Source organism: Antrostomus carolinensis, unplaced genomic scaffold (genome assembly GCF_000700745.2).
Source record: "Antrostomus carolinensis isolate BGI_N321 unplaced genomic scaffold, ASM70074v2 scaffold3836, whole genome shotgun sequence".
Taxonomy (NCBI): domain Eukaryota; kingdom Metazoa; phylum Chordata; class Aves; order Caprimulgiformes; family Caprimulgidae; genus Antrostomus; species Antrostomus carolinensis.
The window spans coordinates 97,352-112,403 of NW_010319631.1; the positions used below are offsets into that span (position 1 = coordinate 97,352).

Genomic DNA, 15,052 nt, shown 5'->3' on the forward strand with positions numbered 1-15,052 from the left:
GAAAGGATCATTTGAGTGATTGTGCCCCTGACCCTGCTATCACCAGGGCATCTGTAAACCAGATTTGGGTTCCTGTTCCCAAGCTGTACATGTTAGCAAGCTGTTCTAACATTATGCTTTTCTCACAGTTCAAAAACTTCTTTTGTGTTTCAAGACTGTGACTGCTTACACACAAGCATTAAGATCTATTGGAAGAGCATCGTTCAGGTTACACGGAGAGCTCAACATAATGTGATCCCTGCTACATGGAGAGCACAGCCCCTCTCCATTTCCCTAGCAGATTTGAATACTCAGCAGTTCAGTAAATCAAACCCTTGTGGTCTAAACTCTGAGGTTACCTGGAGCTGACTGACTTGCTCAGCAGGACTGAGGGAGTCTGTGGCAGAAATGGGGAAGGAATCAAATTCCTTAGTGTGTTATGAGAGCCCTTTTTCTATCCCTGCAAGAGCTACTCCAGCTCCTCTGACAAGGACATGGGAGGAAACTGACACCGTTCTTGAAGTATGTATAGCTGAAAGCTTTTCTGCCTTTTTTTTTTTTGTCTTAAATTCCAGTTTTCATCCTCCTACAGCTGCAGATTGGGGAGGTCAGGGGCAGGGAGATATGCTCCATGTCATCTCAATCAGACAATTGTTTGAAATCCTCCTCCCAGCTAGCCTGCAGAGAAAGACCTATTTCTAAAAGGGAGGATGGCAGGGGTGGTTAGTGACCATTATTTGCCAGGCCAACAGCTGAGGCCAGAGCAGAGTGGGGCAGCAGGGAGTTTTACTGTTATCTTTCTGTCTAGTTCAGCTGAGGTTATAAATAGTAAGGGAGAAGGGTTGGTGTGATCAGCACAGATTCACAGGTAGCCAATATCTCTGATCAGCTGGTGGACTTCTTGGCAAGAAATGCTGCAAGGCTGCAGTTCAAGACCCTGATATCGTGTTTTCTCACTGGATTAGTGTCTGCTAGCCCACATATCCTGCAGGGTCTGCAGCAATCCTGAGTTTGCTCTTACTGTGGTAAAATGGATCTATTTACTTGGGAGGCTCTGTGCTGGAGGGATGACTAGATACCACCAGTTGTGTCTGATGGTTTCTCCAGGGATAAAGGTGCTTAGATGTTAACTTGGCTTTCGACTTGCATTTCATAGAGAAAGGAACACTGTATAGACCACAGAGGAAAAGTTAGTGTCAGTGTAGGTTAAACACCTGTGTTACAGAGATCTTGCTCTAAAACCATGCCAGATGTGATTTGTTCCAGTCTGTCCTGCAGAGCCAGCAAAGATAGGAAGGGAAGAGTTGGAAATTATTTTGCCTTATGCACTGCCAGGTCGATACCATGTTGCTAGACCTGTGAGCCAGAAAGAATTTGCATGAGCCTTGTTTTGGGATATTGAGCCCATCCAAATAAAGGGAGTGGGCTTACTTCAAATACATTCTGAGTCTGGTATCTGAGATATTCAAAGTTTGAGGCAGTTGCTTCAGAGAACAAAATGGCCAAACTGTTCAATTGCAACTTCTCTTTTTAGCTCTGAGTTTATGTATTTGCCCATCATCGTGATGGGAATAATGAAGGATATGCAGGAGGAGCTGGACAGGGCGAGGTGAAAGAACAAGGTTGGCAAGTGTGACTTGCATGGCTGGGTTGCAGAAGGGGAAGGGCAGGGGCCCAGAGGCACCACTGGTGGGAGTTCTGGGAGTTACAGAAAAGCAGGGGCTGCTGCGTACCAGACCAGACTGTTAAGCTGTTCTGCACAGTACAGACATTGTCTGGAGCTTTAAAGGCTAAATTAGACATACTTCTGTTGGGAGTTGCTTAGGCAGAATCATAGAATCCTAGGTTGGAATTCAAGGATCATCTGGTTCAAACTTTCTTGGCAAAAGCACAGTCTAGACAAGATGGCCCAGCACCCTGTGCAGCTGAATCTTAAAAGTGTCCCGTGTTGGAGAATCCACCACTTCCTGGGGAGATTTTTCCAATGGCTGATTGTTCTCATTGTGAAAAATTTTCCTCTTGTGTCCAATCAGAATCTCCCCAGGAGTAACTTGTACCTATTACCCTTCATCTTTTCTATGCAACTTCTTTTTGAAAAGGGAGTCTCCATTTTTTTTGTGGCCACCCTTTAAGTACTGGAACATGATGATGAGGTCTTCTCTAAGCCTCCTTCTGTCAAGGCTGCCTGCAGACACAAGGATGGGTAAATACTGCTTTTGGTTAGATAGATTCTGAGCTGGCAAGTGTATCACATCTAGAATGACAGGAGGATACTCAGCCCCTGGTCAGTATTCAGATAGCTTGTTGAACAGCCTGTTTGGGTGCTGTCATATCATGCTGGATAACTTCAATGTTATCAGTGCTTATAACTGCAAGTCAGGCTCCTTCAGGGGCTTTTGAATGGTTGCTGCACTAGCAGGTCCTGTGGCAGAGGTACTCCCTACGTCCGTTACTGTCTCCTCCAGTTGTGAGTCGCTCCTTCTTGGGCTGTGGGTTCTGCTGCTGCTCGGTATGTTGAGTCAGCAAGGTAACAGATCATTTGGGGTGGGAGACATTTATCTTCTTTAACACAAAAGGCAGCTTTTGTCCCAGACTCAGAGATGTGAGGCAGGCCAAAGGCAGAGACTCGTGTTTTCCTTTCATCTTAGGAAAAAGACTGCTCTGCACTTTCTCCCTCCATTGCCTGCAGTCACAAGATCGAACGTTGTGTTCCTACCCTATTCTTGAAACTTTGAGTGACCTCATCTTCGCCTCTCTAGTGAGGGACCCAAAATGTCATACTGCCAAAGGCATCTTCCCCAGCACATGGCAACAGGATTGCTAATTGCACTGAGGTGGGAAGAGTCAATCCCTGGGTTTTGGATGCAGGCTGATACAGCTTGAAGCTTTATTCTCATTTTCCCCTCAACCACACACATTTCTGCATGTTTCCCCTGGAGGTCTGGAGATGCAGAATGTACGCAGCTGAGGGTTTTTTCATCCCTTTCACACCTCCCTACCTCCTTTCTCCCCTGGCCATTTGCTTCCCTGAATTACCAGCACTGCAGAGTGAACCTGTACCCTGGCCTCTGCCCATGCTGTTGAGTATCAGGAAGCTCCAGATGCCAAATGCTGCTGACTTGCCAACACTTCTTGGGGGTACTTGCAAAGTAGAAGCGTCCTCCAGAAGGTAAGGCAGGGCAGAAGCTTGTCTTTCATGGTATGAATGTCCCTCCAAATAAATTCCTACTTTTCTGTGGTCCTGGAAGATCAAAACTCTTCACATGAATATAGTGGGGGAAGACCCTTTCTGTGCACTATACTGCAACCCAGCCAGTGATACCCAGGTGTCTTGCTGAGCATGGTTGCCTCTGAAAACTAGGTGCTGTAGATGATCCAGCAGTAGAGGAGGATGTGCCCCTAGCACAGCTTCAACAGTATGACCACAGTGCTTGCTGAAGGCACAGCCTCTGAGGCTCTTGTGGACTATGTCCATCTGCCATCATTATGATGTGGACTGGTGAGTGTGCATCAGCTGTTCATCTTATGATCTGGCCTATTGATCTGAAGTGATGGTGGTGGAAGTCCTCATTTCACTCATGGAGCTGTCAGCCAAGGTGAGTTTGTGGCCTTGCTGGTGATCTCTGGCAGAGAGAGAGCTGGGAACATTTTCAGTCAACTTAGTATGGGTCAAAGGGCTAAGACGTGCCCATGTCTTTCAGTTTCACTGCATCTAGTATATTCTGAGCCCTGTTGCACCAGGGGAGGGTTAGGTTAGATATTAGGAAAAGTTTCTTCACAGAAAGGGTAGTCAAACATTGGAACAGGCTGCCCAGGGAAACGGTGGAGTCACCATCTCTGGCAGTATTTAAAAGATAGGTAGATGAGGTGCTTAGGGACATGGTTTAGAGATGGGATGGGTAGTGATAGGTTAATGGTGGGGCTCGATGATCTTAAAGGTTTTTTCTAACCACTATGGTTTTATGATTCTATTCTATAAGCCTCTCAGGCTTGCAGCCCTTGTAGGGCAGCTAGAAAACATGTGGCAGCACCTGCCTCCCCCTTGCACCCAGAAGGGAGGCAAATGCTGGTTGTGAGACCGGGTCCTACATGCTTGTGTCATGCTGCATGAACTGTCTACATGGACTTCTTCATGGATGCAGGGGAGGGAGCCGAGTGTGCTACTTGGAGAGGCAGTAGTTACCCATCAATAATGAAATCAAGAGTGATCTGTTGCCAGATTACTTCATCCTGGAAATATGAGCAAATACTAAAAGAGCCACTGTAGCCAAAACGTCATTCTGCTGGCTGGTTCCCTGATAGGAAACAAAAAAATGGAGCATCCGTTCTAATTAGTGATGGGAGCTTACTGCATCAGGATCAAAGGAGAAAGCTGTTTGCAGAATCAAGCTAAGATCAAAGTGTCCTAGGTACAGGAATGTCCCATTCCTCTTTCTGCTGACGATGGTGTACCCTGCTCTTCCTCCAGGCATGCTACTTAATTACTAAGTAAGGAGGAGACTGCACATGCAAGAGAGGAAGTATTGGCCATTGTAACCCAACTCTAGGAGACGATTTGGTAGTGATTGATTCTTGTTGCTTCTCACAAGTCATTAAACTTCTCTGAATGCTTAGAAAAGATCGGGATTGTATATTTTTGCAAAAGAATACCCTTTACAACATCCTTTGCTTGATTTTTCTGACCTCTTACGTGTAATTTGACTTACTAGAGTGGGCTCTGTGTGTGTGCATATATCTATATTTGCATTTATATCTACCCAAGGAATTTCAAGTCCTCAATCCTTAGGCTGCATTGAGAAATCCATATCCTAATAGATAAGCTAAATTTGAAATCTTTTCCTCCCTCTCTCCCATGCCTCCCTCCTTTTCCATTAGTGCAAAGCCACATTTTTCCAACTCCTAATTTTTAAATGTTTAAACGTGTAACATTTGGTTGAATTTTCCTATTAGGTGTCTTCCTGGCCATACAGGTTCACAAATGCATGTGTCTCTGTGTGCATCCACCTGTATTTTGGGCCATGGGTATTGATGTGGAAGGATGCAGTCATGTAGATCCTTGCATGGATGGACAAGGGCATGTGTAAGTGTGTACATTTTCCAGTAGTCTGAGATACAAAGAAAAACCTTGTAACTTCTGACGAGGATTTGATCTTTGCTCTTTCAGCTGTCTCTCTGGGAAAGGAATCGCATTGTAGTAATGCTCCCCAACCTCCCAGTTCTGTGTTAACGCACCAGCCTACCTCCCTGTTTATGCTGGTGGAAGAGGACTTTGCCTACCTTTGGTCTCCTGACTCCCCTGTCACCTTGTTTAAGCTTACTTGTCAGAAGTGGTTGTGTGTGTTTTCCCTAGCTGTAGCCCTGCAGGTGCCACTTAGCTTAGCAAAATGAGTCCTTGTCTTTGAGTGTCTCCTGCCTTGTATGCATCCCGGGCCAAAGAGCAGCTGACAGACCCTGGGATGCATGAGGCAAAGCAAAGTCTGAGAAGCTGGCTTGACTGATGGTTTAACAAGGCAGAGACAGGATAGCATGGTGTGTGGGGGTGCTAGTCTTGCATGCCCAGCTCAAAGTGGCTCCCCTTGGCAAGACAAATGGACAGGGATCTCAGCTCTTCCTTAGTGCTCCCCCAAGGAGGAGGTTATGGGGGCTGTGGGGCACTGCTGGATGAGAGTGGGGCACTGGCAGAGCAAAGGGAATAGTAGGTGTTTTCTTTTTTAAGCTCTTCATAAGCAGATTGGGAAGTGCTCAAATGTTTTGAAAATTATTTTTACAGTGACAAAATTATGCATGTTCTACTTTAGTGTTTTTATTTTTCTGCAGGATGTTTGCAATCAACTAATAGTAAATATTAGGAGTGGCAAGAGGGTGGTTAGGTATGAAAATCACATCATCTTGATGCCTGAGTGATTGATATAACTAACCCTGCAGTGCAGACTGTAAGCTCTAACCTTTCCAGTAAATTTGCTATTAGTGAATACTCACACTTAAATATTACTTTTTCTAAATGTCAGGAATTTGAATATGTGGGTTCTTTTTGGTGAAGACAGTGGAGGGGCAAGGGATGCTGCTGAAGAACACATGTTGCTATTCCAAATAAGATGAGTACTTGGTTTTCCTCTCATGGAAACCATCTCATTAAATCTACACTGAATATGGCAGAAGAGCATATTGGAGAGAGAGGTTAATCCAATAAATGTAGAAGGTATTGTGACTCCCTGCACTGTTTAGCACATGGATGATGCTAGACTGGATGGGCAGTCATGACAAGGTAGCCTTCAAATTTAGGCCTGCAGAAAGACAATCCCTTGTCAGGGTTATATTCAGTAAGAGACATCTCCAAAGTTGACATGGGTCACTTCTGGTTTCTGGGCTAGTGCAACTGCCTGGCCAGCCATAAGCAAATGAGGAGTCCAAACCCATTCCCAGTCTGTTGACTACAGATGCATCTGGAAGGCAGATGCCCTGTAATAAAGGTGATGCTTATTACTGGCTCTTCAAATTATTTACTTCCGCTTGCTGCTGACAGCCCTGCATAGGAGATTGATGGATTAAGCTTTCACCAGCTGTTCCTCATCCAGACATCTAATTCTCTGAGATGTTAGCACCAGAGATGAACTGTTTCCATAGGAATTTCCAAAATGTTCCATAGTTTTAAATAAGTTTCAACCCTGTGAGAAAAATCAGACTTGGGTGTTTTATCTGCAAAGTAAAAACCTCATTAATTTCACTTGGAGAGATTAAAATTATGTTTTGTCTGACTGTGTTCTGAAGCACTTCTGAGCCTCTCCAAACTACCAGGGGCTTTGGAGGTGAGAGTTATGGAGGAAGGAACAGAAGTCCAGAGGACGTTGCTGAGGATTTGCAGGCTGGGATATTGCAGCTCCAGAGCAGTCAATCCAAACCCAGGAACTCACCATAGGCTGTTCAAGTGCTAGAAACTTTGGATCTGTAGCACCTGCAGCTCAGTGCTTCCAGACTCCAAGCATCCCATCTCTCCATTAGGTAGGCTGGGAAGGATCCCAGCAGACAAACATGAAGGAGATCACTTACCCTTTTCTCAGCAATTGGCCTGTTCAGTTTTTTCATAGTTCAGATAGAAACCTATTCTCATGGAGTATTTCACCTTGAGCAAACCAGTGCCTCTTGGCAGAAAATAGAAACTTTGCTGGCAGCCCTTCCTGGAGTCAGCAAGAGAATAGGATGGACCACAGACCTGGGTACTAGCAATGTTTTGGAGCCTGAAAACTCTTTATCTTCTCCTCCAGCAGTCTCCCACATGTTTTGAACAAGAAGGTAGTGAGCTGTCATATAGAGAGATGGTTTTTTGTAGTCAATATTTTGATTTTGTGGGGCAAAAATGGTTTAAAAAAATGTAGTGCTACTTGAGATGGTGGTGGTGATTCCTTGGTTAGTTTCATTTGATGAGATTTTGGCAGTAGGAATGGAGATATTTCCCTGTGTGACTTGCAGTCTAAAAACTGCATCCTTGAGCTGCTGCGCTGGGAAACTGGGGCTTATCAGGTTTTGAGCCCTGTCCAGACTGCGTGGAATTCAAAGGAGGCAATGGTGGAAATGCTGGAAAATAAATGATATTTGATGAGATCCTCCATTATCAGTAGCAATTTTTCACCAGTGAGATAGAAATACCTGGACTGGAAAAGATTTAGATTTTTAAGCCTTTAAATTAAACATAGCACTAAAATGTTTCTTCTCATGCTGAACTTCATTAGGGGGAGAACTGTGTTTCTTCTTTAATCATACATGGTCTCTCTTCTTACCCCTTGGTGAAGACTTTTAGAATGCAGTTTCCTTTTCTGTTTCAGTAATGTTGGGTGTCATTAAGACTGGGTTGGTTTGAAAACATGTTTCATTATCTCTTAGACACAGCTTGGCTGCTCTTATGCCTCTTTCCCCATAGCCAAAACAAAGCCTGTTTGTTTTCAGAGGCTCTGAAACTAGAGTTCTCTCACATAAAAGGGTTGCCTATCTGTGTTTGCCTGCGAAAAAGGTCTGCATGAGATCAGCTTGATCTATTGAGGGAGGAATATAATTCTTTTTAGCCTGAAGTAATTGGATGGGGCCACTTGAAATGCTCGAACTGGGTGTCCTTCTCCTGAAATGATTGAACTGAGTGTCCTTCTCTTTCCAGGTCTGGTGTATCCTCTGGAGGTGTCAGTTAGTTCAGGGAGCATCCAAGTTGCCCGAGGCCAGACAGCAGTATTGCCCTGCACCTTCACCACTAACGCTGCTCTCACTAACCTTAATGTCATCTGGATGGTCATTCCTCTTTCTAACGCCAACCAACCTCAACAGGTAGGTCCTTTCTCATAGAAGCAAGCATTTTTTTGGGACTTTCTTTTTCCTCACCCTTTTCACACCGATCTGGGTGTAGTCCCTTTGAAACGCTAAGTCTCTGGTTGTTCCAGAACATTCCCTTCATTGCTGAACATGCCCTCTGGATCTTAAATTAATCTGATTTCTTCAATGCTTTGTTAACTGATGTGCATTGTGTCCTTGGCTGGATGTGCATTTAGGGCAGGTGTATACGATACTTTATGGCTGGCCTGGATCTCTGGTGGTTTGTGCGTTCAGAAGAGCACAGGAGATGTAATGCAGGTTTTGGTGCTCTTAATATGGGATTTGGAGGATCTGGGAGCAGCTGCAGTCTTAAACCCATGAAATCTATGTAAAATGTGCCCAGAACGCATGGCCTCTCATAGACTTGTCACCCCTCTTATTTTCCCTCTTACTTTTTCACTGTTTATTGCTTATGCAAGTCCATTCTTGTGAACATTAGCAAGTAAGAGTCTATTGTGGCGGGCACAAGAATCATAACCTGAGATCTACTGGCCTGGTTTTTGCCCTAATACTTTGACAGCAGAAGAATGACATTGCTCTAAAATGCATCTACCATGGGTGACACTGCCACTGTCACATTTGATATTCAGTAGTGAGAACCTCCACTGGAGATCACTTGCTCCTTGGGAACTTGGTCTGAGTACAGACTGCTATATAAGCTGTTTGCAGGTTCAAGGGTTGCATTGCCTGTTAGTAAGTCCATCCCAAGGATCTTCAGTAAGCAGTGTCAAATCATGGCAGGATTGTACTCTCTGAGACTCAAAATGATACTGCCCACTTGGTGGATGCTTTCCAGCAAAGTACTCCCTCACCTGCAAAGAGTCTCTGCTTCTCTACATCAATCCTGTCCAGATAGGTAATGACTATTATATGAAGCAGGCTCATATTGGCAATTCAGCTATGCCAGAAGGCTTGGGTATCTATTTGGTCTGCTACCTCTGTGAACATTTTTATTGACATAAAACTGGTTTCTCTTTTAGAGAAAACACCTCTGCTAGGATAGGTCTGCCTGGGACAACTGTATATCAAGATCTGGTTATTTAGAGATGCTTTAGGAACCTTTAGTCTTTGGAAACTTGTGTTTTGCTTGCTGATCTTCTTCCTTGCTCAACTCCTGCAGAGTGTTGTTTCAGCTTTCCTTTCTTTTCCAGGTTATTCTCTACCAAGGGGGTCAGATCTTTGGTGGTGCACCTCAGTTCTATGGGCGAGTGGGGTTTGCTGTGACAATGCCAACCACCAGTGCCTCCATCTTCATCAACAACACTCAGCTGTCGGATACCGGCACATACCAGTGTTTGGTCAACAATCTTCCCGACCGAGGAGTCAGGAATATTGGAGTCATTGGACTTACTGTCTTGGGTGTGTTTATTGGGATTATGGGGGGAGAGGGGAGGAACAGGGACAAGGGAATCACAGAATCACAGAATGTTGGGGATTGGAAGGGACCTCGAAAGATCATCTAGTGCAATCCTCGCTGCAAGGTAGTGCATCATAGCAGAGCAATATGGTAGTGTATGCATTGGAGCCCATGGACATCACTTGCTGAGGGATGGGCTGCCTTGTGGGTATTGTGGGAGAGTGTAGGGCACATAGCCTTCATATTCAGGTGGCATATAATGGATTTGTAAAATATGGTGGAGAGAAAGTTTTGTGGCAGCATTGTGATGTGGAGTCGTAAAGAAGCATGAATAAAGTACAAAGGCATCCTGGAGAGCTGAAGGGACCATAAGAGTTTTGTGCATAGCAACAGAAAAAGGGAATAACTTTAGATCTTTGCTTCCTTGTTGTGAAAGCAATTAGTACTGGATGCTCTCTAGGATGTTAAGTACTCCAGTGTGTGTGCCATTATAGGGGTGTGAAAGCAAAACCCAGCCACAGAAAATTCTATCTGCAGCTCTGTTAGCTCACACCACTCTTGCTATCTCAAGCACGGAAATGTTCACCTTCTTTTTCTCTAGGGAGGGATTTTAAAGTACTGGGTCCTGTGAAAGTCAGCAGTAGTCTATAACCTTGGTGGGCTGGCGGGTCAGGAATCTTTGTGAATTGTCACCCCCCAAACCTTAATGGGTTCTTCTCTGCTGCCTCCCTCTTCTCTCCTTGTCAGCTCATGCCAGTGTCCTTGCTTTCCCCCGCAGCGCGTGCCCAGAAAGAGCCTGCACTCCACTGTTCGGTCATATTTCCTGATCTGCTGTCACTTTCCCCTCTTCTCTCGCAGTTCCTCCTTCTGCCCCGCTTTGCAGAATCCAGGGGTCCCTGGACGTGGGCAGCGATATCACACTGACCTGCAGCTCAGAAGAAGGCATCCCCCGGCCAACATACCTCTGGGAGAAACTGGACAATGTTCCCAAGTTGCCCCCAACTGCCACACAAGGTGCTCATTCTGTTGATTATCCTCTTATTTCCCAGGTGACAGCCTGGGCTTTCCTTTGTCTGAGCCACCAGAGGTGGCATGGCTCATTGACTGTCTGCTATCGCTTGCATGGTTGCTTTATTGGAACGAAGATTCCTAGAGCCCATGGTGGACTAGGTACCATCCAATGGCCACTTAAATTTTCATGTTTTTTTGATAGAAAACATGTTCCCTATTGAGGAACAAGGGTCTGGTTGCATGGGAGAGAGAGAACATGGTTACCAGATGTTGGCATGTGGCTGGAGATTTCAGCTGCTGACTCACCTGCATTTAAACCAAATGAAATGCTCATAGATTGGAAACTGGGAGAAGGAAGGCAGAATCATACCAGGAATATACTACCAGCTTCTCACACTGAGGTCACGGTTCTCCAATAAGTTACTGGCATAACTGTCTTTCAGATGTGTGTAAAAGCAAGGCTCTGATCACACTGGGTATTGCCCAGCCCCAGGTCCCATCCATAAGATCTCTCAGCCTAGGTGTCCTAACCAACTAGTGATAGCTGTACTTTTGCCATTATTTTTCTGTATTTTAAGAATGTGCAATCAGTTTAGTTTTACATAATACAGAAATTAGGAAAATTGTCGGAGCAGGAAGTGGGAATCTCGGGGATGGGAGAGCAGGGCAGGATTGAAGTTAGCAGGTAGACCTGGGTATAGGTATTTGCATATCTCTTCTTTCCTCCTTTTTCTCACACAATGCTGAGTCCCAAGCTTTCATTTACAGAAATTAATCTATATGAAGAAAAAGAAACATTTAGTGTAAGCTCCTTAGGACCTAATCTTATGTGTGTGTGTGTGCGTGCGTGCCTGATGCTTTCATCTCAAGGTTATTTCCTAATTTGTTTTTCTCTTAAGAGTCTGACACCAAAATTTTCTATTTGCTGGCTTTTCCTTTTCACCATTTTCCTCAAGGTGAGGAGGGATTTAAATCCTTCTTTTCTCTCTGACTAGACCAAGTCCAGGGCACTGTCACTCTCCGAAATATCAGCACTGTGTCCTCAGGTCTTTACCAATGTGTGGCTTCAAATGCCATTGGAACCAGCACTTGCCTTCTGGACCTGCAAGTCATTGCACGTAAGTATTTTGCCAAGGGAGGCTTGGCCACCTGCTTCTGTCTTGTGACAGTAAAGTGAATAACCATGTTTGCTGTGAGCCACCATGTGCCTCTCTATCAGAAGATCGTTGTGCCCTGGAAAGGGGATGCCACCTTTATCCCCTCCCAAGCCACGGCAGCTTCAAATGCTCATGGACAGCCACAGCACAGCCCTGATTTCTTCTCTGTTCTTTGTTCAATCATCCCCACAGCCCATCCCCGAAGCATTGGCCTGATTGCAGGAGCGGTGGCCACAGGCGCTGTCATACTCATTGTTTGCATTGTGTTAGTGGCCGTGGCACTGTTTTACTGGAAAAATAAACACAAAGAAGAAGAAGAGGAGGAGATTCCTAATGAAATAAGGTAAGGGTCAGGGAAAGTTGGTGGCAGGAGACCTCTGACAGTGCAGCAAAAGCAGTAGCTGGCAGGAAGGCAATCAGAAGTCTCACTCTTGCTACTCCTGGGTGTGTTCCCCTGGGCCGGGGAAGTTGTCCATATATGTCCAGAAAATGGAAGGAACAAATGAAGGATAGTAACAACAGAATTTGTTTTCAGTATTGCCTTTATTGAGAGCTTTGGCTCAATGATGTTAGCTCCATAGGAGAGTGATGTGGTGGGGGATCCTATCCCACAATACCAGACAGTGATAACTGAAAAGCTCTGGAGATACAACTGTGATCTTCTCTGGTGTTACAGCCCCAGCGTTTCCCTCTGGAAGCTTCCTGCAGCTCCCCTGAGGATCAGCTTAATTAACTGTACAGTCATACTGACTGCCAGCAAAGTACCAGTGGCTGTGACAACCACTGTTTTTACCCCCATAGATACAGGAGAATGGGTTGTTTGCCTCAGCAGTAGGCATATGGAGCAATTAATGTGTACAGAGGTGGGTCCTGCAAAAAGGGATGAGCAAACAGGCCAAGGAGGGATGCTGGTTCACTTTGGTTCTGTCCTTCACCTTGAATTGATGGTGTTGACTCCAGGTGGGTGTGGTGAAGGGGGTGTTGGGCAAGCAGGGCAGTATCTCCATGTGCCCTCACACCCTCTCCTTCCCAGGGAGGATGACCTGCCACCTAAATGCTCCTCTGCCACAAAGACATTCCACGCAGATGCATCCTCGTCAGAGAATGACACCCTCACCTCGTCCAACACCTACAACAGCCGCTACTGGAATGATCCCAAAGCCAACCATGCCACAGACTCCTTCACCCGCTTCAGCAACAGCAATGATGCCCACCAACCCCCCTTCTCACGCTCGGGGAGCACGACCAACCGCCCCATCTATGCCAACGGCGGCCACCCATCCCCAGCTCCCCCTAAGACGCTGGTGGTGACAGCCAGCACGGCCCCGTCCCCTCAGGAGGTGATCCGGAGCAGGAGCGGATCGGGGCTGTGCCCGTCATGGTGCCCGCCCAGAGCCGGGCTGGCTCCCTTGTGTAGGGCCATGCCAGTGGCCAAGGGCCAAGTAAGGGGTCTCTTGTACCTGGTGGGGCAAAGAGAGACCCTACCCCTTCCTGAAAGACGGCGAGGTGGCGGGGGGACACACACTTGCCTCTCTCCCCTGCCCTCCCCTCCCGAGGCTGCTGCCAGCTGATGGGACAGCCCTGGCAGTGCAGTATCCCCCCGGCTGTTGGGACTCCTCGCACCGATGGACAACACCGAGGTGCCAAGGCTGGGGGAGGACACGCTCCCGGGCGGCTGGGCCCTGGCCGGGACATGTGCCCAGCCCTGACTTTGGGGGGGACTTTTGCTTTTGTTTCCCGTTGGTTTTGTTGGGGGTCAATTCCATCCATTTGGGTCTTTCAGGGAGGTTTGGGGAGATATATATATATTATTTTTTTTCCGTTGTTGTTTCTGTTTTATTTCCAAGAGGATGACAGCCTGCGTCGGGGCAGGGAGGGGTGCTGAGGCAGGGTATGCCTCAAGGCCTGACTTTGGGGGGGACTTTTGCTTTTGTTTCCCGTTGGTTTTGTTGGGGGTCAATTCCATCCATTTGGGTCTTTCAGGGAGGTTTGGGGAGATATATATATATTATTTTTTTTCCGTTGTTGTTTCTGTTTTATTTCCAAGAGGATGACAGCCTGCGTCGGGGCAGGGAGGGGTGCTGAGGCAGGGTATGCCTCAAGGCGGCCCCAGCCCCCTCCCCACAGCCCTGGCCCCGCTGCTGGATGAGGGAGGGCTGTGCACCTGGGCTGGGTGACACGAGGCATGGGCCAGGCTGGAGGGGCGAGATGAAGGCACAGCCACCAGCCTGGCCAAGGGGATGGCTGAGTGATGCCATGAACCAGGGAGCATTTGTCTTTATTTTTTGCAGTTCTTCGCCCACCCCACCATGCACACACCCACAGAGACACACGCAGGTCCTCCTCAGACCCAGTATTTTTCCTGCACTAGTTTGGGGTGCTGCCAAGAGCCCTGTTCATGGCCGTGGAGGCTGCAGCTGTCTGAATGTCTTTCCCTGAGACACGCTGTGCATGGTAAGGGTGTATCTCTGCTGCTGCTGTAGGGCTCATGTCCTGTGGGTTTTTTTGGGTGTTGCTGGGGTTATTCAGGGAGCAGAGAGGAGCAGGGTGGTGTGGCAGAGCAGCAGGCAGGTCCAGAGATGTCTGATGCTCCTGTGCTGCTCTGTTTTGGGGCAAGTGGCTTCAAACCCCACAGCTTTGGTGGGTTTTCTGTATCAAACTATAGAGGGCTGGCCAGCATGGCAGGGTACATGTCATGTTTGAGGCCCTCAAACGGAGGCGTCACCGTTTTCATTCCTTCACCCCCATGCGCACAGACTTCCCAGACACTGAGGTTGGCAGAATTCATTTCCAAATCCTTTCCTTAGAAAGAGTGAAAGCAGGGGCTTCATAGAGGGGGTAACCTTGTGGAAGCCCACGTGCTCTCTGTCTCCCCTACTTCCCTCAGTGTCCTGGGGCCAGGCTCTGGTGGCATCTGCCATCTCCTCACAGCCAGGGAGGTGGTTGTGGCTGGCACCTATCCTTTTTCTATTGCAACTAAATAGCCTTAATCAAAACCAAGAGTTGAAACCACTGAAGGAACCTGGTGCCATTTGGAGGTCTGGACTGAGGGCTGGGTCTTACCTTCCTAGAGAGCACTGGCTGAAAGGGGCCATGCTTGGATGGGTGTCTCGGTTCTCCTGCATAACTCCAACCCTTGCAAATGTAAAGGCAGTGGTTATCTCCAAAAGCACCAGAGCCCTCCCAGGTCTGC

General features: G+C 46.9%; 1 protein-coding gene across 1 annotated transcript in view; it reads left to right on the plus strand.

The window, feature by feature from the left end:
- LOC104525988 (immunoglobulin superfamily member 11) overlaps positions 1–13,276 on the plus strand; it is a 14,897-nt gene extending 1,621 nt beyond the window's left edge. The window contains 7 exon segments of the mRNA XM_010169297.2: positions 8,126–8,289; positions 9,486–9,693; positions 10,550–10,705; positions 11,698–11,820; positions 12,052–12,202; positions 12,893–13,209; positions 13,212–13,276. Of these exon segments, the coding sequence (XP_010167599.2) occupies positions 8,251–8,289; positions 9,486–9,693; positions 10,550–10,705; positions 11,698–11,820; positions 12,052–12,202; positions 12,893–13,209; positions 13,212–13,276 (1,059 nt within the window). The 5' untranslated portion in view covers positions 8,126–8,250.
- Positions 13,277–15,052: the final 1,776 nt, after the last annotated feature.